We start from the raw sequence: 24,127 nt of genomic DNA on the forward strand, positions 1-24,127 counted from the left end.
CCCCCCCCCCCCCCGCCTCCCAGTCCCCCATCTTTGCTAGTATCTGGGAGAGCTAGAATCTACTTTCCTTTTTCACATTGAACTTTTGCACATTTTCTTCTCTCTGTGAAACTGCTCTCTGGACTTGTAGCTCACTCATCTCATTTGCTCTACTTTTCAGTCATATTTTAGGGGAAATGGTGATTTTCTTTGTGTCACGTTCTTCTTTTTCATGAACTAAGTTTATTCTTTAACACTGTAACATGTACACATATGCATGCCCACCTATCACCCCACCCTGTCCAAACTCCTTCTTCCTTCAGATAACTCTCTCTCACATCCCTGCCATTTGTTTGTGACCCACTGAATTTAACTAGGGCAGTCTGTGTGACCATAGGTTTTGAGGTCTTTGTTGGAGCCTGGTGGGGTCACCCATTGGTGCACAGCTGAGGACGGTAACTCCCCTTCTCCCAGAATTTGTTGGTGGCCAGTAGATCAGCAGGGATGGGTAAGGTCCAGTAGCCTTTCTCCTATCCATAACTGACTGTGTTACCAGTGTGATAGCCTTTTATGTCTCTTTATGGATAGGGATTGCTATTTTTAATGATTCTGAACATAGAAATTCTATGTGCTGCTTGGGCTTGCTTAGTGTCTCTTTTTTGGTTTTGTAACTTTTCTTAGATTTTGTTCCTCACCCCAGTTGCCCATTTACCTGTTTAATGTTTTCCCTACAGTGTCTACTGCCACTGTGAGAGGATGAGAGAGATTGGTGACATGGGGGTAGGGGAGGTCAGCTCTTCTGCTCTCATGCCCTCAGGACTGGCTCACCCGTGACTGTGACAACAGGGTCAGCCCTAGTATGCTGGGAGTAAGTAATCCTTCAAGCTTCGGACTGCCAACTGTCTTCTTCAGAACCACCTTCCACCTACTTTCATATGGACAGTGTAGCCTTCACATGAGTGTCTGTGGTATAGCTTATAAGAGGGGGCTGGCAGCTCTGCTGGCCTTCCAAGTCCAATGACCCGAGCTTGATCTCCAGACCCATGGAACTGTGAAGGAGAGCATTAGCTCCATAGAGTTGTTCTCTGGCCTCCACGTGTTCTTTGGTTGCATATGCACATATCCATCCACCCAACCCTGCAATTACTAAATTATCTGTGTTTGGTGTGTGTGTGAGGGGGGGTGGTCTCAGAAAAGGCACCCTGAGTGCCTAGGGCCATTCTGCTAACATCTATAGGGTAGTTTGCCTCAGAGAAGCTCAAGGCACTTAGGAAATCTCCTAGTGATTTTAGACATAAAATATTATAGGTAATTAAGACATAACTAGCTGCCTATTTTTGCCTTTTCCCATGAATTGTCCTTAAAACATCTTGAGTTTTTGACATTAATGGTACAAGTGATGGGGCCCTCCCTCCGAGGAAAGCATGAGTGACAACTTCACATTAATTCAACATGGTGGAGAGTATGCAGGCATCAGTCTCTAGAGCTCAGTTCATTGACTCTAGAACACTTCAGTTTAAGTGACTAGCAAGGTTGCTTGTGGCAGCGTTAGTCCAGGAGAGCCCTTGCTGCCCAAAATTGCACATGTTGTCCTCAGATGTGCAGCTGAAGCCTTCCCGGCCTAAGTTGCTACTTTACTAGGAACCTCTGCAAGGAGTGTGTCTGTAGGCTCTGGCTAGGTTTTCTGCTCACCTATTCATGAACTGTTTTTCTAATAAAATGAGTATCAGAAGGGCTCCTAAGCTTTTTCTCTGGGTCTTCAAGAGGCGAGCCAGAGGGGACACAAACATGCTGCATAATAGGCAAGTGGGTGGTAAAGAGGATGCTATCCTGTGATGCCCGGCACAGATGACTGCATCGGTAGTGGCTGCACAGCTAAATGGTTGCTGGTGATTGCTGGTGTACCTTTTCAGGTGCTCATGGTAAACCCTTCCATGTAGGAATGAACACTGAATTTAAACATTTTCCTTTTTAAAACTCTCCTCCCTAAACTTGTTAATAGTTAGCAAAATTACTTGAATTGTATTTCTTCTTCCTATCCCCAGAGCAGATTAAAATTGTTAGTAAGAGAATTAAATTTAGACAAATGTCTAAATTTAGATAAATAACTGGAAAATTGGGAGTTGGCCATGAAGGCATGTTATGTTATGCCTGCTTAAGAATGAATACTTCATAGAATGAAATTCCATGTATGTAGGGTTATATGGAGCATCCGTTTGTGAAACATGGAAAGGATTTTTATACACAGTGTATGAAAAGGCAACCAGGTGTGGAGACTGAACATGTGTGTATTTAATGCTTTCATAAAAACTGCAGTACTTTTCTACTTTAATTCCCTCCTTTTTGGGGGTGAGACTGTGTCACTGTATAGCCCCAGCTGGCCTGGAACTCATTATGTAGACCAGTCTGGCCCCCACTCAAAAAAATCTGCTCTCCTTGAGTGCTGGGATTAAAGGATGTCAGATGGTTTTAATCTTATTTTGTTTTTATAACATTCAGAAGAAGCTAGTCACCGTGCTAGCCACACAGTAGATGCTGTCTTCACTTGGGTAGAGGCTGGTGCTCTGGAGAGAGATGTTACAGTGTCCCTTACTCTTGGAGCGGTCTTCGTCTTTGCCCCACCTCAGACAACAAGCATTTTACTGTGTTCTAACAGTATTGGATGAGTCTTCAAATCATCTGTCTTTCTCAAAAAAGTCATTTGTTCATTTCCTAGCCTACTTCCCATTTTTAATTAGAAGTTCTTCTTCTAACTGTGAATGATACTTTCTAATGTTTTCTTCAAATGTATCTTAATTATTTCGTTTCCACTTAAATAGCACAGCATTTGGCAGACCTAGGTAAGACTGAACTAACTCTGCCGTGGTTGCAGTAGTTGAATAGCTGCTGTATGTGCAGATCCATGTACAGTGCTGTGCTAAAGCTCAGCTAGGGTGAGGAATGGATAGGACTGAGTCCCTACCCTGGAAGAGCATACAGAAGGAAACAGATGTGAACGTAACTCCGACAAGAGCACAGTTTGTGCATTCTTCCTCCTTGGAAACATACACAGTGGTTAACAATGGCTGTTCCATAATCACCAGTCACATAAGGAGGAGACATCTGCCCGAGAACTGCAGTGGGTTCGAGTCTCCTTGTTGCCCTGAGCTGAAAAACAAGGAGCACATTCTCCTTGGCTTTCCTGTGTCCCTCTCTTCATTTTTTCCCATTTCGTGTTTTTTAACTGAATCTGTAGGCTGCAGGTTCTGTGGCACACCATGTTTGCTGTCACTCACGTCATCCTCCCCCAGTGCTCTTAGTAACTAATGTCCCATTGTAGTTGCTCTAGAGTAGAGCAGTCTGAATGTGTGCATTTGCATGGTGACTTTACTGGGCTCTGACAACTCAGATGAGCTGGTTTGTGCATATTTGTGCCTGGAGATCTTTGGCTGCGAGTTTTAGGCTGCATGTTCTTTGTCTTTAAAATGAAAAGGGTGCCTGTAGTAAGGGGAAGGGCACCCTGAGAGCATCACTTACTTGTTTGAAGATGGCCATGGATCTGGATGGTGTTTCCTAAAGGCTGTCACATGCTTTTGCATATGATTTTCTAGAGCTTGACTTGAGCAGAGAATCGATCTATGGTTTTGCCTCTGAAGATTTTTGTTGTCCTTTTTGTTGAAACAGCTCTCTTGGTCTCCAGTCAGTGTTTAGACTGTTAGTAAATTATCAGTCCAGTCCAGTCAGCTGATTTGTCTTCCTGTTTCTAAATTGGAAGTGAGAAGCAACTAATTAACTGAATTTTAACCTAGCATATCTGAACACTTTAAAAATATAATGTGTAGGGTATATACTAATGTCCTTTGAAATAAACCTATTTTTTAAAGAGCTTTTTCTATGTTGAATTAAAAGCATACTCTATCCCATGTGTATTTTGTAAGTTGCCCCTGTGTGTCATACAGTATTTTGGTTTCATTTATAAATGCAAATAAAGGCACCTGCGAGACATTGTGGGGACTGTCAGAGAATCAAAGATTGGCACAGCCACGTGGGAAGCTTTTCATTTCGGGTGGAGCCCACACGCGCACACCCAAAGCGTAAGGATACTGGCAGAAATGCTCAGAAGACAGCCCAGCAGCCTGTTTGGGATTTTTGTGTGTTGCCCTATGAATCATGTACCATCCTTACTTCATTTATTTTGCTAACTGGTGATCTTTAGATCATGGGCCCTTTCTCCCCAGACAGCATGTGCTGTCAGGAAAGTTGGGTGGGAGCTTCCTGACTGGGGTGTGGGGTGAATGTGACCACCACCTTCCTTGATGCACAGGTGTTCCTTTCCTCAGCTGAATGCTGTCTGATTTTCATTCCTTGTAATTCACCTGTATGGAGATTAAGAAAGCTCATTTTTTATTAAATAAGCTTCAAAACAGATTGAATGTGCTGGGCTCTTCAGTCAGAAATACCGGCTAGCTCCCTTCATAATGAGCACTTCAAAACTACCCTCTAAAATCTGGAAACTGCTTTCTAGCCTATATGGAGCACAGAACAGTGCTGAAATATTCCTCCTTAATTTGGGTCTGAACGAACAAAAGTGTCTGTGTTTATCCCTGCCTAATGCATCACAAGTCTGCTGACACACTAACCTTGGAGTCTTGGCTGCCGTTAATCAGGCCTGTGAACCGGCAGGAAAGACGTACCTAACGCACTCCATCAGTGCACTTGCATATGGAGGCTCTCACAGGGGAGCTGCCCGTGCCAGCTGAGGGTTACCTGCCCACTGCAGTTATTGTATGTAATTATCGAGGCAATCTGTTCAGCCCAGCAGGGTTTAGATGGTAATCATGAAGCAACACTTTGGAAAAGAAAGATGTAAGGCATTCTCCCCTTCCCTCATCAGCTGTGTGAAGTTAGAACTGTTCTCATGGCTATGTTTAAGAAGCAGTACCTTCTTATGCAAATCTCCTAAGTGAATGCCATTGAAAGTTCCTTAAGGTTTAATCGGGTTATTCGTTGGGTACAGGCTAGGTTCCTCTGCGTTCCTCTACAGCCACCTTATACCTGCCTTAAAACAGTGGGCTTGGTCGTGATGCACCTACAGCGGCTCTAAGCACTGAATATGAATCATGGTAGCTTGCACACGTTGGCTTTGTTATCTAGGGCAGAACCTGTGGTTACCATTAGGGAAAGAATGCTGTGCTGTCAGTGAATATTATCTTCTGCAGTGTACACAAAATGGCCTGCAGCAAGGAACACTCTGAGATAAAGTTGAACTTAATTGCTAGACAGTGTAAGTGAGGACGTCCTGTTGCATCGTGCTGTGGAGTCTGGGACATGTCAGATGCATATCTGAATTGATCCAGAATTACTTCAAGGAACTTAGAGAATCTTTGAATAGAATTCGGACTGCTGCACATTTTACTTTGGGCACACATAGGATAAGACTACATGAAAAATGTGTTTTATATTTATTGCCAACATCCCTCTATAAATACACTTATAGAGATGTTAACTAATTAAATGACTCAGCACAGAATTGGCCGAGCTCTGTCTTGTAGAGTGTTTGTGAAGAGTGGAAGGCAAAGGAGTACAGACAGGCCTGTACTCCAGATGCCACAGGCAAGAACATGGAAGACGGAAGGACCAGTGTGGAGAATCTGAACGACTTCCAGGCCACCAGGAGAACTCAGTGCTTAAAATGTCATTCAGCAATGTTTATGGCACTGATGTGGGAGTGTCATATATCAATCTGTTGATTTCATTGGTTAAGTAATAAACACACTGCTTGGCCTCATAGTTTAGAACATAGATGGGAGGAGAAAACAGAATAGAGTTCTGGGCGGAAGAGGAAGTGAGGTCAGACTCTGCTCTGCTCCTGGAGAGACCAGACAGCTCTGCTCTCTGGAGCAGAGACACCATGATGGACGGAGGCTAGAATCTTCCCAGTAAGCGCACCTTGGGGTGCTTACACACATCATTAGAAATGGGCTAGTCCAGGTGCGAGAATTGGCCTGTAAGGGCTAGAGTTCATGGGCCAAGCAGTTCTTTAAATGAATACAGTTTGTGCGTTGTTATTTTGGGCATGAGCTAGCCAAGCGGCCGGGGTGTTGGGGACGCAGCCCCGCCGACGCTCTTATTTCAACAATGGCACTCAAGTATTTGCTAAGAAGCACTCTAAAGAAACACTGGTTCATGGACAGAATTTGCCAACAAATTTAGACTCTAGGTGTGAGGTGAGGTGTGTGTTCTCAGGCTCGCAGCCTCTGCATCTTCCTCCATCCGTGTTGTGAAGAAGTATGAGTGTCACTGGCCTGTGAAGACATTTCATGTCCTGAAAGAATTTCTTCTTGATCAAGTGTGACTTAGTGTAGACTAAAGCATGGGAAATTAGAGGTGGTGGAAGAAAAGATTCTCCACCCAGCTGACTGCTGGAGGGCTGTGTTCCAGATCCTTCTGTTAGGTTCTTCTGTTTGTTTTGAGACTCTTACACTGAGACATGCTAATTTATGTATATTTGCTTTTGTGGGCAGAAGACTACATCTGTCTCTCTCTTGTCTTTCAAACTTTCTTTCATGTGTAAGAAGCGGAAGAAAGAAGTAGAAGAAAGCACGGCCTGTAGTGTGGAAGACATGGAGTGCTCGGATACACAGGTGGAAGAGGCCATACAGACTCGTAAGTGAGGAGCATTGCTTAGTCCTTCCTTGTACAGCCCCAAGTTGTACTTCCTCCCACATGACAGGCTAACCACGTGAGTCGTAGAATTTCCATTTGATGATAAACTATCCTGTGGATAGGTTTTGTGTTGGCACAGTGTGTATTGGAGTGTCTTTCGTATACACATTATGTCACTTGCTCTTCACCGTAGTGGTGACTGGGACTTAGGAGGTAGAGACCAGAATTGCTTGTCAGGCCCACAGCTTTCCACTCCCTCACAGTGAGTCATATACCTCGTGGCATGCTTGTGCCACAGTCCACTTCTCTGCAGTACATCCCAGCCAGTTAGGAAGTTTGGAAACTTCACTGTTTAGTTGATGCAAAAGCAAAGATTTGAAGTTACTTCTAGTTTTAGAGGCTGGCATTGAAACCAATGCCTGTAAAACCACAGTTAGAAATGGTGTCAGCAAAGGCAGCATCTGCACGGGCCAGCTAAGACGACTTGTCTGTGTGTTGGTGTCCCCATGCAGTGCTTTTTTGGATTGAGTGCTTCTTAAAGATTTCTTTCCTCTTTCTCAACATTTTGTTTATTTGTTGGTCCTGGGGCATTTCTTAATTTCTGATGAATAGCCATGTTTTGGGCAAAAATGTCAGGATAGCATAAATGCCCTGCTGACTTAGGCCAGCACTGTATTTTGACAGTGGCTCTGGTACATGCTGGAAAGCAGCTTTGGAAAATAAGCCACCTTTATCCTGATTTTTATTAGCATTTAGTCTTTATATATTATGGATCCAACATGGTCGGGTTCATCTGCGTTTACCCAGAGAATCCCTGGGATGTCAGGAGGCCAAAGCTCTGCAGTAGTTCCTTTCCTTCTAATGCTGCCATCTCCCATTTGCTACTGTTTGTTTTTTACTGCCTCCTTCCCTGTCTTGTTCATTTTGTTACTAGGAAGTGAGGAGTCCCAAGGTGCAATACATGGAAGCATGTCTCAGCCAGAGGCGAGCTGCAGCAGCTCTGACAGTGAGTGGGAACGAACTAAGTAGCACTGATGAAGACGTTCTGTTCTTACCTTTGAACACACCCTCAAGCTTTAAAGCAGCCTTGTCATTGCAGTTGCTGCAAGCCTAATGTTGTAGTAGGCCAGACCAGCAGTCTGTCCAGGCGGGTCCCAGATGTGCCTGAGTCAGACATGCGCTCTTAGCCTGGGGGTCGTTGGCGACCTGAATGCTGCTCGATAAACACAGAGGGTCTTCGCTTTGAGAGTGTGTGCCTTAAAACTCTCCATTTAACCATGAACACTTCAGTGCTGGCAGTTTTGATATAAGCATATAGTAACTGTTCACCAGGCAGTAGTGGTCTTTAATCCCAACACGGGGGGGGGGTTGGGGGGGGCAGAAGCAGGTGGATCTCTGTGAGTTTGAAGCCAGCCTGGTCTACAGGAGCTCGTTCCAGGACAGCTAGGGCTGTTACACAGAGAAACCCCGTCTCAAAAAACCAAAATAAATAAATAAGGAATGTGGTAACTGTAACTGGCAGTTCTTATGAGAAAGTATCACTGAGCTTAGATGGTACTCCTTATTTAGAACTGCTCGATTGCTCGAAAACTTTTTTGTTTTGCTTTTGAACACAGGATTTCTCTGTTGCAGCCCTAGACCAGGCTGGCCTAGAACTCAGAGATCCACCTGCTTCTGCCTCCTGATTAAAGACTGGTGCAATCATGCCCAGCTGCTTAACTTCTTAAGAATAATCAGATTCTTCTGTATTCATGCAAACTCAGAATTACTTTGCTTAGTTAACACACACATGCACACACACCCTGTTAAGATGGTCTTGCTATGTATGTCTGGCAGGCCTGTAGCTCTCTAAGTAGCCATGGCTGGCCTTGAATTCAGAGATCCACTTGTCTCTGTGCCCCCACCCCCACCCCAAATTGGGATTAAAGGGGTACACCACTATGCCCAACATTTTGCTTAAATGATTGCTTTGTTTTTTTTTCATTGCAGCCCCCCCCCATCAAAGTACAAGGGTAGTTATTTTACTATTAGAATATTCATAGGGGAGAAATATTGCCTGAGGTAGTTGGTAAATGTTGATTCTAGGGAAGGAAAAAAAAAAACAGGCCAAGGGTCATGTAAATGTATACATCTATAGTCATCAATTTAAGTCACTTCATGGAGAGGGCAGGGCACATTGCTGCTTTTGTGTTTTTTAATATTTTGAGAAATACGATAAATTCCATGAATTTTGCGGTTTGGAGCTTTAGGATTTTGTGTCATAAATGTGTTTCAAGAATGGCTGCCTTTAGTGGCAGCTCTAGAAATGTCAGTTTCTTCATTAACAATTTTATTTTCAAACACAGTTTCTGGTTTACAACGTGGTGAGAGACTTTTCTCACCGTGTGATCTTTTAGAATGCTGTGCCTCGCAAAATGGGAGCAACTCTCCTTTAATATCTATTTAGACCATTTTAAAACCGTGTGTAATTTTCTTGATACACCTAAACTCATTTTGAATAGTTGGGGGTCTATTGTGTGGGCACGCACTCTGAAAGCTTTCTCTGTGTTATTGTGCAGGCTGTGAGAGAAAGAGAGGGTGACGGGTGGTGCCCAGAACAAACTGAGGCCTCTAATCCTTTTATTTTTATGCAAGGCATAATTTTTACCAATTGAGAAAATTTGGTTATTTGCTGCAAGTAATTTCCCCCTCTTACAAAATGATAAGTCTTAAAAACCATGTATATTCTGGTATTTTAAAACTGTGCCAATATTTCAGAATTGTACTAAAAATTAGTTGATGTGGCCATGATCCTTATGGCTTGTGTGCTTGTCCTTGTCGGACAGTGGGGGACCACTCTTCTCGGGGTTACTTAGTCGTCAAGCACTAAGGGCTGGGAAAATACCAAACAGTCAGGGATCAGATGTTTATAAGAAAACCCTGCTGGATGCTCCCCACATTCACCTATTTATAAAACGGTGAAAGGGTTTCCCCAAACTTGTATATTTTATTTTTGAACTATCATATTTTACACATTGATTTTACGATTAGGTCTGTTGCCAGCAGTACTGTGTTGTGAATGTGGTTTTATTTTAAAGAGACATATATATATATATATATATACACACACACACACATACATATACACATAGCAGAACTGATCATTGGGGAAAACACTGGACTGTCCTGTACAGCAGAGACTCCTGGATCAAGGTCGGTTCTGAATCTTTAGATTCCAAGAGGAATCTAAATTACATTCTAAATCTAAAGAGCATTCTGAATTGCAGCAAGCAGTGCTAAGTCTAGACCACAGGGACAAGCAGTAATATTTAGCATAAGAGTGAATTGTCAAGTTAGGATGTTTGTAAGAGAGCATTGGTTAAGTACAGCGTGGCAGTTACCTCGTGTCTGCCATGTGCCTTTGGACTCAAAGCTCACTGGAAGTGAGCTGCTTGGTGTTGATTTGGAGATGGCTGTCAGGACAGCCTCACAGTCACAACAGTTCTCGTTTTCTTTGTAGGTTTGACTTTAACATTCTAGAAATGAAAACCTCAAAATATACCATGGAATTTATTTTGCAATATCAAAGCTTTTAATTTCTTCTTGGTCAGTCTTTTTAGCTTATTTTTATTAGTGTAGGTTAATTATACATGATAATGGTTTTGTCGTGGTACTCGTATTTCTGTAGAATGTAGAATGTGTTTGTTCTGGCCACTCTCCCATACATGCCTTTCCTCTTCCCACTTACTCCCTCTTCATCTGTTTACTTGCCTGGTTACTTAGTTTCATTAGGGTTGGTAGAGTCCTGGTTGAGGTGTTACTTATACAACCACCCCAGCAACCATTTCCGCCTGTATGCACTCATAGAGGGGCGGGGCTTTATGAGCCCCTCTAGCTACCAGTATATTACAGTTAAGAAAAGCCCCAGATTGTTAGTCAGCCATGGTGTACCGGCTGTGTGAGTGGCGCATGGTGCTCACGAAAGTTTGTGCGACTGAAGTGAAGAGTTGAACAGAAACTGACTGGAAAAAAATTTAATTTTAAAACTGATTTTCCAGCTAAGTAACTAAAACCGCCCATGATCAGAATACCTTTAGAAACTATAATTACTTGTGTGGGATTAGAAATTTTATCTCAGATTCAAAGAAAATTCTGTTCTTTTTCAAAAAGAAGTTGGTTAACTATCGACTACCAGGATGCCCTCATTCCAATACTGTGGGTCATTCTGATCCAGAGAGCTTGAGGCTGGGGAAGAACCTGAGGTCAGTGCCGGGCTGTATGGTCAGGCCAGGGAGAAGAATCCCTTTGTGAGGTGGATAGGAGCTGTTCCTAGGGCCTTAGGTCAGGATTGGCTGTGAGGGGCAGCAGGGAGGACTGTCCTGTTAGCTCCTGCCTGTGAGCTTGGGGAGTAGGCTGTAAAGGACAGCCCTCTTGTCGTTGTGCCGTGTGTAACCCCAGTGTATCCCCAGGAAGTGTGAACTCGGAAGTTGCACTGGAACTTAATGTATCAAATTTTATAGTACAAATCTTGGGGAGAAATGCTGGGAGGTGCTTTTCCTGGTGGGCTGCGACTGAACAGTAAACTGACAGTTCCTAGACTCTCCAGCCACAGCTAGGCCCTGTGTGGAGTTCATTTCCACAGACGTCAGTCAGGCAGATATGAAGAGATTTGGGCTTCTGACCCTCCCTTTTGTGAAGTAATGATTACTGATGTGACTTTTTCTGATTCCTCTTCAAGGTTCAAGAACCAGAAAGAAAGCCCAGAAGTAAGCGAGCTGCCAGGAATCAACTTTTCTGCATACTCATTTGGCTTTTCTCCTTTTCTACTTTATGTGTTATTTTCATGTGAGTCTTGTGGGGTCATAGTAATAATTAAATGGCTATGTTTTTTAAAAACAAACTTTATTAAAATGAATATTTTGTGTACTTTATTGAAGGATAGTTTATAAAATCCCTGAATCTTTAGTCATTACAACCTGTATGGTTTGGGGGCCTGAGAGTGTGTGCCGACCCTGGCTGCTGTGTACTCTCCAGAGTAGGTAGGCTCCTTGCTTTTAGGGAGGTACAGAACTTAAAGGTCTCTTTTGCTCGGTGTAACTATACAATTTGTTACGACAATAAAGTTTGGTCTACATGGATTCTGTTCTTTTACACAAGCATGAATTGAATGCCTGCTGTATGCACAAAGGAGGAGTTCAGTGAATCCAGTGTATCTGTGAGAAACGTGCACGTTTGAAAGTCAGATTATGTAAGACTAGCATGGAAGGTAAACGATAGGACAGTAGACAGTGATCACCCAGTGGTACAAGACCAAAGATGTTAAGTACCTGGTGCCTTCCAAGGAAGTCCTGTGTGCAGGGTGTGCAGAACCTTCCTGTGGTGGTCTCAATAGGAATGGCTTCTATAGACTCCTGTGTTTGAATGCACTATTAGGAGGTGTGACCTTGTTAGATGAAGTATGTCACTGTGGAAGTGGGCTTTGAGGTCTCTGATGCTCAAGCTATGCCCAGTGTGGGCTGCTGTCTGCGGCTCAAGATGTAGAACTCTCAGCTCCTTTTCCAGCACAGTGCCTGAACGCTGCCATGAAGATGATGGACTAAACCTCTGAAACTGTAAGCCAACCCCAGTTAAATGTTTTCCTTGACAAGAATTGCTGTGGTCATGGTGTCTTTTCACAGCAATAGAAACCCTAACTAAGACATCCCCCATTTAGATGTTGTTTTTTTATTTTTGCAAGTTTCAGTTTTGTAAAAATGATAATTTGTAAAACAAATTTAAGTTCTGTAGAGTTTTTTGTTTTTTTAAGTTGTTTTTCTGGTGTTTTGAGTCTGATTTACATAGCTCATTTGTCCTCAAACTCCTGACCTGCCTGCCTCTACTTCCCAAAGGCTAGGTAGGATTACTGGTGTGCGTCTGCCCTACAATAGTTGTGGAGAATACAGTCATGCACCACACACTAGCTGCAGGGATTATAGGTGTGTAACCTCTACTAGCTGCAGGGATTACAGCTGTGCACCTTGCACTAGCTGGAGTGGTTACAGCTGTGTACCCCATACTGGCTTCAGGGGTTATAGGTGTGTACCCCCTACTAGCTGCAGGGATTACAGCTGTGCATCTCACACTAGCTAGAGTGGTTACAGCTGTATACCCCACATTAACTGCAGGGATTATAGATGTGTACACTCATGCTAGATGGAAAATTTTCATGATTAGAAAACTTAAGATAGTTTTCCAAGTTGTTTGAAGAATAAAGCTCAGAAAATGTAGCATGTTTCTGAACAATTTCAAGAGACATTCCTCAAAAAATTAGTTAGAGTAATCAGGATTAGACATAATGTTGTAATGGGTGCATAATTTGCCTGCCTATACTATGTGTAGTGTGTTTGGTACTGTGGACAGCCATCGTGTATGCTCAATATAACGGGCACAACCTAGGACAATCCTAAAGTCATCTCGGTGCATAAAGACTGAATTGCTTTGTAGACAGGACTGAGTAAACCATTGTGTGGATGGACAGCAAGACAGAGCTGTAACTCTGGCTCTATGAACTGTTGAGTTGTCACACAACATGGTCATCACTGGGACAAGGTGCTATCAGAAGTGCAAAGCTGAGCTGCAGCTCCCACAGGCTGGTAAGTCAGTACTCCAGAGTTACATACAGCTGCAGGACTAGGGGAAAGGAACTCATTTGGGACAGAGGCTGCTGCTTTCCTTAGAATGTAGGATTATAATACTGAGCAGTGTGTTGGTCCTAAGTCTATTTGTAATACCTAAATCAACTCCCAAGTTCTGTCTTAAACACATTGATGCTTAAAATAGGATAAAATGTGTGTGATGTGTTTTTGTCTGTGTGCCGTAGCCTTTTTTTATTTTTTAAAATACAAAACAGCACAACCTGTTGGTTAAATATTAAGAAAACAAATATTTCCCCACATATTGTTTTAAACAAGTGCTGACATTTCCTCAAATGTTACTATATTGGCAGGGCTACATAAATTAGCAAAGAACTACTAGCCAGAAGTAGCCCGATTGATTACCACCAGCTAGCTGAGTCTCTTGTTCTTCTGCCTGCACTCCCTATGGAGTACGGTGTTTCGCAGGTCTAGCCAAGTCAGCACCTACAATTGCTGTCCTTGAATTTTATCTTCTTTCCAGTTCCTGAGAGGGTAGGTTTGCAGTCTCTGTTCTTCTCTCGTAGTGCAGTGCTCACACTCTAACCTGTGCACTTAGTTTTGTGCTGTTTGGTTTCACTTGGTTCTGTTCTGGGTGATGTGGTGTTTCCTGGCCCTGAGGATCATCCCCTGTGACAGGCTCTTCTGTCGAGCACAGAAGGATTCAGTGGTGGTAACTTGTTGAGCCCTAAGAAAAACAACTTCCTGTGTTCTTCAATGGTGATTTCTTAAGACAGAACACTGTTATTAGAACCGTAAACACAAGCTCATTTCCTTGAATTGCTGAATTAGCTGTGCCCATCCAGAGCTGGGTTGCCCAGCACTGCTTCAGTGTAGGGTGCAAGGTTTGTCTTTGTGTATCTGGATACGTGCTGTAGAGTACTGTATTTTTTTAATGTTGTGTATTACAGTGATTGGAGGGTTTTAATAATGCAGACCCATTGTAGAAGATTTAAAATATACAGAAAAATGTCTTCACCACCACGTTCAGGTACTCACTGTTCACAGTCACACTTAATTTTGACTTTTTATACTTTATTTTAAATACCTTATACCACTCCATGGTCTCCTTTTTAAGTCCTACAATGTTTATAATGTGGTAGTTATTTCATGGACATAACTATAGTGTGTCTTTCTTCTGGATTTTTGATCTCATCTTTTTATAACTTTAATATTGAACTTTAAATTCTTATCAGTGTTTCACATTATAAACAATATTCTTGAACAAAATTGGGCAGAATTCATTGTCAACATCTGTGACTGGTTCCCTAGCTTTAAAGAAGTGAGCACTAGGTTAAGGACTAGGAAAGCTGCTGAACTGGTGTGTGCTCTCATTTTTTATCAAAGTCTGTTAGCACTTTACCCTCCTTTGCCTGGTCTCCATCTTGATGGCATCTAATTCTGTGGGCGAATCTTGGTGTCCCATCTGCCTTCTACCTGAGCCACACCTGTCCCCTACCATAAGCTGAAGTCTAATCTCAGGTGTGAGTGGTAGAAGGGGGTTTTGGGAAATAATGGGGTACCCAGGGTGGGACCTGCTGAGTGACATCAGTACTGTTCCCTGTAAGAGGAAGCAGAAGATGTGGTCTCTTTCCTGTGTATGGCTCCACCAGGAATAGTGTCTGCACTTTGGCCTTGGACCTGGTGCCCGTTGTAGAAGCCACCAACTTCTGGGTTTGCTCTAGCCTCAGCCAAGCTGTGATTGTTTCCTTGCTCAGATGAATTTGTTGTTGTTGCTAGCTAATCAGTTCTTTATTTGTAAATTAGCTTTCTGTCTTCTCTCCCGTGAGTTGTGTCTGTTGCTTATAGAATAACGACCAGAGCCATTTGCTATGTCTTTTTGTTTGTCTCTCTAGTTTTCATAAGGATCTGATTTTATGGCTTTGGTCTGTTGTTTTCTATTGTAATTTCTGCCAGTGTTTTAAAATGTCCTCTAACCAGAAGTCAGAAATATTTACTATGACTTCTGTTGTAAAGTTTCTGAATTTGCAGTTGATGTAGGATTTGTTGTGGTGCATGTGTGCCATCAGGTGAGACTGACTGATACTTTGGGGACGTCCGTTCAGTAGCCCCTCCCTCTGCTCCATTTCTCTCCAGTTCTCATCTCAGGTCTGTTCCCTGGGAGGTTCTTGTGTCACCAGTGCTGATTTTTAGTCATTGTTCAGGTTATATTAACAGAAATGAAAGTGGGAAACATTCAGCTTATTCTACCACCACTACAGAAGTCAAACTCTTGGGCCAGTGAGACGGTGACCTGAGCTCGATTGCCAGGAACCATGGATAGAGCTGACTCCACAAAGTTATCTTTTGACCTCCACACACACATATCTGGCACACCCCTGTCCCCCAAATAATAAAGTTTTAAACTTCCAATTCCTACCTTTGACAATGCCATTCCTAGTCTATTTCATGCATATGTACTTACTTGTAGCAGTAGGCCAGATAATGGTTTTTAGTTTTTAAAGGTTGATGCATCATTGTGTAACACACACATGCACGCACAGAGGGAGAAATTTTCTGTGGTTATTTTCTGCAATTGCTAACAGCTGGAATTTGCTCAATGCAGAAATGCTACTGCCTCCCAAGCTGCACTACAAATTTAGGAATGCTCAAAAGCTACAAACTGCTGCAGCCTCAGTAAGGACACCCTAGAGCTGTGCCTGTGTCCATGTGAGTGCAGCCTTAGTAAGTGGGGGTGGCAGCACTTCATCTGTCAACCCCACAGACAGTCAAGGGTGTGCCTGTGTGCAGCCACTGATAAGCACTGCCAGATGCGTACATGGAAACCTTTTACAGCATTTGCTTTTTGGGTCTTGTTCTTTAACTCCAGTTCCAGGGGATCCAATGCCCTCTTCTTCTCTCCTTGGGTACCTGACACATGTATAGTGCACAGACATACATATAGGCAAAGCATTTATACATATAATAATAAGATCTTACAAAATTGAGAAAATTACTCACTTTAACCTTCTGAACTTGGTGGAAATTGGTACAAAATTTGGGGTGACATAATTCTCAGCTCTGAGAGTGGTGCTGCGTGTGTCCTCATACCTTCCCCATCCGGGGCCAGTGTGCTGTAGCCCTTACAGCAACAGAGCATGCGAGCACAGCTAATGAGGACTGAAAGGTCCTGGGGTGGTCTGTTGGCTGGGCAGATTCCGGCTGAGTAGTGTACAGAGGTTCTGTCAGAGTGCCTGGAAAGAGAGGAGGAGTGGCATTCTAGCACCGGTGCACAGCAGCCCCAGAGAGCTGTCTGTTGCCTCCATTATATGCCCGAGGACTGTTTGCAAGGTAGCAAGCTGCCTGAGAGGAGTTTACATGCAGGAGATATATCTTTGGTGTCCCCAAGGCTGGGCAAGCAAGATGACTAGGCAGGTTAAAGGCACTTGGCCGTGGATGCCTGAAAACCTGAGTTTGTACCAGAACTCATGGTAGAAAGTGAGAGCTTAACTTTAAAGTTGCCCTTTCACTTGCACACATATGTGCACAGGAGCCACTCACACACAAATGTATACCATGCAAATGTGCTCTCACACACATGCATACAAACAGTAAAGCTTTATATATACACATACATATATGCATACATACATACATCCTTGATGGGTTGTTTTACACCCAGCCAAGAGTGCAAAAGCACCCTGACATTCTGTCTTCATTCAGTGACTAACAGGATGGATTCCATTCAGCTGGAGAAGTGCATATCCTAGGCTGGTTGATATTGTAGTTCCAGGGTGTATTGTCTAGCTCCTGTGTGCCTCTCAACACACGCACATTGTGAGTGCAGAAATCCTTAGCAAATAGTTAAAAGCTTATGAAAATATAATTTCGATACTCCATAATTTGAAGAGTCATTCAAGTATTTTTTAAGATGTGCATAGTTTTGGTTCAGAACCCCTGCTCCCCACTCCTAAGTTCTCAAACCATGGATTTGAAAGCTCATGTATCCAGGTGCTGCAACCTACAAGGTGTGCTTTCAATATGCCATGCAAAGTGTTAAAAAAAAAATCAGGTGGCTGAAATTACATCAAAATTGTGTCTGGGGCCCTGTTCCTGTAGAGGTCAGAGAAACTAGTCTGCAGAAACACAGTTTGAGATCAAGAATCCTAACACCCGCTCTTCCCAGGGAACTGGTGATGCCCAGAGTGTTGGAGGGGCCAGGCTAAGTGAGCAGCTGCAGTAATGCCCAGTTGTCTGTTAGTGTAGCAGAATCGAGGGGGAATAGGAAACTTTAAGACGGGTGCCTTTTTTGGTGTTATTGTTGATAGCCCTATTTGAATGTAAAGTTCTGAGCACAAAAGAAGCAAGCCATCTTTGGGCTGCATTTACTGCTCTTGATGACTCCAGTTGTGTGTAAATATTAGAAAACAGCAGGGTCCTGCATCCCAAGAATCACTTGAGCTGTGCCACAAGACAAGTGTCCTTCCTGGCACTGTAGTCATACTACCCGGCTCTCCCGCTGTTTCTAATCTGTGCGCACGGCCGTGAAAAAACTGGACTGACATTTACAGGCACAGCAGGGAGACACTTGACTAGGGAATGTTAAAGACTCCAGTACCTCCATTCAAAGTGGCCACCGCACACGCGATAAATCTTCACAGGAGAGCTGGGCGGCACTCGGCTGATGCCATAACGAGGGGATCCGTAGTGAAGCAAAGGAGCATGGCATCCCCTCGGCTCAGCTTCTGAGCATCCTGTATTTATTGTTGCCTTTACTTAGACCTAGATATTAGAGGGAGATGGAGTTTGTGGGGGAGAAGGAGCTCTTTCCTTTGCACTGTGATTTTTGGAGGGTCTCTTATTCTGGCCTTACTCCTTCGTCCACTGGAGTTGTGCAGGATTGTTCCTCAGTCACAGCATTTGCCCCTCAAGAGGAAGTGTTCCTGAAACAGGCTGGAACCCATGTGGAAAGAGGTCAGCTGCCTTCAGACTGAGTTCCACAGGCCTTCCTCCCTGTCTGGTAGCAGCAAGCTGCCAGATTTGTATGCCTTAATACCAGGAATGCAATTAGGTTTGCTGCACAGTGTCTGGTTGACTTCTCAGTTAAGAGTCTCTTTCCCTATGGGAATAAGACTAGACAGACTGTCATTTGCTGTTCCTAATTCTGCTTAGCATCATCACTGGGGCTTTTTTTTTTTTATTTTGTAATTAGCTATCTTAGTTGGCTCTTAAATTTTAATAGCCAATTGAAGCTGTGTTTTAGCCAAGTTCCATATCTAAATTGCATTCAGTCCATTAACAAAGTTGGTTAAAAGGCTATTAAAACTGAAGCCAGTGTATGGTGGCTCAGGCTTGTATCTTCACAGTAGCAGTTGCAGCCTAAAGGAATGTGCTCCCTTCCAACAAAGTTCTGTGTGCGCTGGACTCCGCCTCCCCAGGGGAGAAGGTGGTCAGCAAGATGTTTAGCGTGTGGGCATGCCCTGCCTGGTCCCTTTTCTTCTGCCCGGGGCTGCTTTTCAGGTTTGGATTGTTTGGTGATGATGGAGGGAGAAGGAAAGACACACTGAACCCTCCAAATTGAAATTGACAGTTTCTGAAAAGTGAATAATTGAAATGATTTTTTTTTTCCTTTCAGCTGATCAAAATTATTAACAAAACCATCTGAGGCACCTTCTGGTAGGAGTGTAGTCTTGCTGGGTTCGCTTTGTGAAACATTCTGGCAGACACTGAAAAAAAAAAAAAAGGAAAACTGTAGTGGAGCCAGCCCATAGGCACAGAGCACTCATTGCCTAATTGACAGCCATTGTTGCCCCGTTAGAATCAGAAGGCTGGCTGAGCAGCCCCACCCTGGCACCTCGCTTTATCAGATTTTAGTTTCTGTGTTGAGTCCTTCCTTCAGTGTGTAACCTTGCTTTAGTTCTCCCGTCTCAGAGACACTCAGTTTCACAGATTTTCACAATTTGTGCTACAAACTGTCAAGAGAAATTAACCGTACTGGGGTGTGTTGGGTTTACATTTCTTAATCACTGCGACCCTGGAAATGAAGATTCAGGGAGAAGCCAGGATGCTTCCTGCTCCTTGACTCAGCTCAGTGTCTACAGTCCTCCCTTAAGCTGCCCCCATTTCGCCACTGTCATGTTTTCTGCCTCAAAAATAGGCAAATTAAAAACCCAGCTCGAAGTGATAGCATTTTCCTCCACACAGAAGGTTCTGGGGTTGTGCCACACTGCTTTTGAAGCAGACAGGTTTGCTCTGAGTTCTTACGTCTCTGCACTCACTCCTAAAGTTAGCGCTATTGTCCTGCTACTGAGTCCACTTCTGACAGCCGCAATGGAGGTGGTTCTAGAGAAGTCCCTGTGTGCATTTTCATTCCCCCCCCCCCCATGTGTGCTGGGGTCCTCTATTTCCATCCCAGTTCCCTTTCACAGCCTTTGCCTGAGGGCTGAGGCTCCTGTCTGTGGGACTGCCAGTGCTGCAGGGCTCTGCTGACTTCTGCACTGTACCAGACGCTGGGAGAAAAGACAGAAGGGCCTACTTCATTCACCCAGATCAGTGTAGTGAAAACCAGCACAGTGAGAATGTGTGTGGAACATGAATCGGCCTTGAATAAAGTAGAACTAGCTTCGAAAGTCAGGCCAGTGAAGATTGCAGAGTATAGAAGTTATCCCATACGGCTGCTTTACATGCAGAAGATCTGGGTTTGAGCCCCCATGGAGCCATGGTTACAAACTCTTTTTACTTTGAAAGTACCCTGGATGAAAACAAGAATGTAAGGTTTTTGGTGTGTGGTTTTTTTTTTTTTTTTTTTTCCAGGCATGGTGATATGGTGATGCATGCATTTAGTCCAAGCATTTAGGAGGCATAGGCAGGCAGATCTGAGTTCAGTGCTAACCTGGTCTGCATTAGTAGTTCCAGGATAGCCACAGCTACATAATAAAGACCGCACCGCTCTGAGAGGTCAGGTGGGGATGGCTCCTGTGTGAAACAAGACAGGGTCCTGGAGGACCCCCTAGCTGTTGACTGGCCCCATGGGCTCTGCTACACAGCTCTCCTCTGACATTAGGAGCTTTTTCTCTCAGTGACACGTGTGCACGTGGTGCATGACAGAAATATCGGGATCGAGGTGAGCAGCGGGAATTCCAAACCTCTAAGAACCTGGATAGAGAAAAATGCTGCTTATTGCACTAAGAAAGGAAGAGAATTCCTGACCCAAATAAAATGTAACCGTGTCTATGCTATGGAAACGTGAGCCTCACAGAGCACCTCAGTGGTCCGCATGCTAAGTCGCCCACCTTCACCAGAGAAAGCTTGGGGCAGTGGCTTTCTAGAGTGGACTCAGGCTTGAGCGCAGATCCACAAGCCCCCAGTGACCTGCTCCAGTTGCCACCATGTCCCAGGCTGCTGGTCTCAGCCGGAGCCTGCCCATGCCTGCAGTGTTGGGTCACATTCCTGAGTCAGCGTGCTCTTCCTCAGTTTACCTGTCATCCCATGTGACTCGTCACCAGTTGCCTGAGGAATGGATATGTGGGAGGTGAACCCTTTTGAAGTCTTGCTGATGTCAAATGCCTTTGTTCTGCCTTTCCTCTTGACTGATAGTTTGACTCATAGCGGATTATAGATAGGAATTAATTTTTCTTAAGAACTTTGCTGGCTCCATTACTGCTGTTTAGCAAACTCAGAGTTGCTCTGGCTTCTGTTCTGTGGGTGCCATTTCCCTCCCTGCTGTATGGCGGGCTGTCTTTCCCTGATTGTCTTCATTCTCATAGAGTGAGTTGGTGCGGGGCTGTTTCCTGGGTGTGTCCTGAAACTTTTGTTGAAATATCTTTTGACAGTTTCTCCTTTCCATTTCCTCTGTTCTCTCATGAAGTTCCAGAACATTCATTGTCTCCTCTCAGTTGCTGTACTGCCAAGGAGATTTTCTTAATGTTCTCTTCCAAATCTTTGGAATGAAAAAAAAAATCTATTATGTTTGTAATTTCCAGGAGTTCTTCTCTGTTTTTTAACTTAATTTTAAAAATATGATTCTGGTCTTAGTTTGTAGCTGCAGGCTTTTACATCCCCAAAGATTTTAATTGTAGTACATAAGTGCTTCCTGTCTCCATGTAGTTTATTTCATTTCACTTCATTCCATTTTTTTATGCATTAGTGTTGGCCATGGGTGTCGACCCTGGAACTGGAGTTAGAGACAGTTGTGAGCTGCCATGTGGGTGCTGGGAATTGAACCTGGGTCCTCTGGAAGAGCAGTTAGTGCTCTTAACCGCTCAGCGCTCTCCCCTGCCTCTCCACATAGTTCTTTTATATTTTCTTTTATTATATTTTTAGTGGTGTGTGTGTGTGTGTGTATGCATACTTGAAGCTGTCAGTTCTTTCCTTCTAATATGTAGACTCTAGGGATGGAACTCGAGTCCTCAGGCCTTGGTGGCAAGTGCCTTTACCCACAGAGCCATCTCTCCAGTTCCAAATGTGTTTCTTCAAGGGATGCCATTTGTCTTGGTTGTCTTTCACTGGGATGGCTTTCTCAGGTGCTCTGTGGCTGTGCTGGAATGAGCTGTCAGCCAGGTCAGGTGACTGGAATTTGGAGTCTCTATGAGGGGCGGTGTTTGGAGCTGTCACTTTCTTCAGCCTGGCTGGTGGTTTTTAGAAGAATTTAATCCAACCCGCGATCTCCAGGATGCTGAGTCTGACATGAAGGTTTCCATGCAGTGCAGATGGCTTCTGCATGTGGTCTCAGTGAGAAGAGAGGGGTACACTGAGGATGGGGCAAAGGCCAGTCGTTCAGCAGACCACAACTGAGAGCACCTGGCACTCCAAAGTGCATCTCACAAGCTGGCCTTGGGGACCAGCATCCCTCCACTTCTGAGCTGCACCAAGGGAGGCGCACAGTTCCTGGCAGGTGTGCCAGCTACCCCTAGAGAAGGAGGGAAAGAGCTGGCAGTCAGACTCAGGACGTCGGGGAAATTATGTCCTTGTGCCTGGGCAGGGATGGGAAGATTTGAAGTGCTGCCTCCCCTCCCTTTCTCGTCCTCTCTGGGACAGTGAGCCCAGTCATTTCCCTGGAGAAGACTTCCCTGGCTTTCTAGCAGAGGTTCAGCTCTCTGCTTGTGGGTGGGGGGTGCTGCAGGGCAGTGTTTGCAAGAAACTTCTGCCGCTGACTCAAAATCGTTTAGGCTTGAATGAGTCTATTCTGGGATTTCTCTTTGTTTCTGCTGAATTCTGTGTTCTTGCCTCTGCCCCTGTCACTTAAAAGTCACTCTTATCTGGGGGCTGAGGTGGTAGCCGGTCAGTAAAATATTTGCTGTTCAAGCCTTAGGACCTGCATTTGATTTCAGTAACTGTAAAAGACCAGGCATGGCAGCATACACATATGTTCCATCCCGGGTAGATCTATGGAGCTTCTGGCTAACCAGTGGAGCCTGGTGGGTAAGCCCCAGGTCTGGTGAGAGATCCTTTCTCAGGAAAACAGCAGCAAGGTGGGCAGCTTCTGAGGAACAACACTTGCAGTTGACCTGATCTTCACATGTGCACCTGCACCCACACACATGTGCAGCTCCCGTTTCCTAAGCAGTATGCCTTATTCCTCTGCTCTACCCTCTTATAGCTGCTTGAGAGCCTTTGCTTTTCAGGTTTTAGAGTAAGCCCTAGGGATTGTGATAGGAACAGCATAAAAATTAACTGGCCCATTAAGGAGGAGTTGGGATTTTTCATATATGACTGACTTCATAGTATATCTGTCCATTTGTTTCCAGTATCTTTGATTTCTTTCACTTGTGTTTAAGTTTAGGTAACAAGTATTGTACTCACTTAAATAAGTATATACCTATTTCATTTTCTTAATTGCTGTATTTAAAAAAAATTCAACTTCCATATATCATTGTTGCATAAAATAAATAATATATATGTCTATTATATGGTTCAGAATGAAGCCTCATGCCTGCAGTCCTAGCATTCTGGAGACTGAGGCAGGAAGATCATGAGGCAGGCCTGGTAAGATTGTACCTCAGTATGAAACAGTGAAAACCGAGATATGTGTGTGTGTGTCTGTGTCTAATGTATGTGTGTATGTGTTTGTCTCTGTGTGTTAAGGTGTGTGTATGTATGTGTCCCTGTGCTGATCTTGCATCTTATGACACTGATGATGTGTGTTGTTCCATAAGCTTAGATGTTGAGTCCTTTCTTGTGGCCAGTGAGCTCTTCGCTCCCCTATGTCCACTTCTCAGTGCAGCTGTATCTTTAGATGAATGGCTGCTCTGTGGCTACCTTGTTCCTACCAGGTACCACCATTACTTTGGTGAAATGTAATACTGTTTCCTATTTTTAAAATAAAATTCCCCCTTTTCCTTCCTGAAACTAAAAGTTGCCTTACTAATTTTATTCTAAGTTCGCCACATGTCATTGCCTATAGTCTGCACTGTGTCTATTATAACACCAGGCTCTTTCAGCATCCCCTCTCCCCCTTAGCTGGAGACCTCCCTCCTAGGGCTGTTCTTTATGTTAGTTCAGTCTAATGTCAGGAGTCCTAGGGCTCCTTCCCCTGCTCTCCAGCTGATGCTCCTCCCTTGGACGACTCTCTCTCTCTCTCTCTCTCTCTCTCTCTCTCTCTCTCTCTCTCTCCCTCCCTCCCTCCCTCCCCCTCCTTCCCTCCCTCCCTCCCTCTCTCCCTCCTTCTGCTTTTTACTAGCATGTACTCAAAAGTTTCTCTTTTAAAAGGTTCATAGCAAGATATTTATATATTGTTTGAAAATATTTTTACCTGTCTTTGCATATAGAAGCTTAGCTGGGTATAGAATCTGGATGCAAATAATTCTTCAGTTTTTGAAATGGCCACCTCTATCCTCTGTGGAGCATTTCAAGTATAGCAAGATCTCATTCAATCTTAACACCCCAAACAAGAGTGCTGTGATTTCCCAGTACTC

General features: G+C 44.0%; 1 protein-coding gene across 4 annotated transcripts in view; it reads left to right on the forward strand.

Moving 5' to 3' along the window:
- The window catches only part of Vrk1 (VRK serine/threonine kinase 1), a 41,857-nt gene extending 30,323 nt beyond the window's left edge, over positions 1 to 11,534 (forward strand). Inside the window, exons 11-13 of one of the 4 annotated variants that reach the window (XR_007594046.1) lie at positions 714 to 847; positions 6,534 to 6,624; positions 11,342 to 11,381. Coding sequence is in view for 3 of the 4 variants with exons in the window: in XM_050154769.1 (XP_050010726.1) it covers positions 6,534 to 6,624; positions 7,559 to 7,653 (186 nt within the window). In the remaining variant the exon portion in view is untranslated. Of the gene's footprint in view, positions 1 to 713; positions 848 to 6,533; positions 6,625 to 7,558; positions 7,970 to 11,341 lie in introns of those variants that run through there. The other 3 variants (XM_050154767.1, XM_050154768.1, XM_050154769.1) reach the window with 3 other exon arrangements.
- The last annotated feature ends 12,593 nt before the right edge of the window (positions 11,535 to 24,127 follow it).

This window comes from Alexandromys fortis, unplaced genomic scaffold, assembly GCF_014885135.2.
Source record: "Alexandromys fortis isolate MF-2015 unplaced genomic scaffold, M_Fortis_MF-2015_v1.1 scaffold_91, whole genome shotgun sequence".
In the NCBI taxonomy this organism is placed as follows: domain Eukaryota; kingdom Metazoa; phylum Chordata; class Mammalia; order Rodentia; family Cricetidae; genus Alexandromys; species Alexandromys fortis.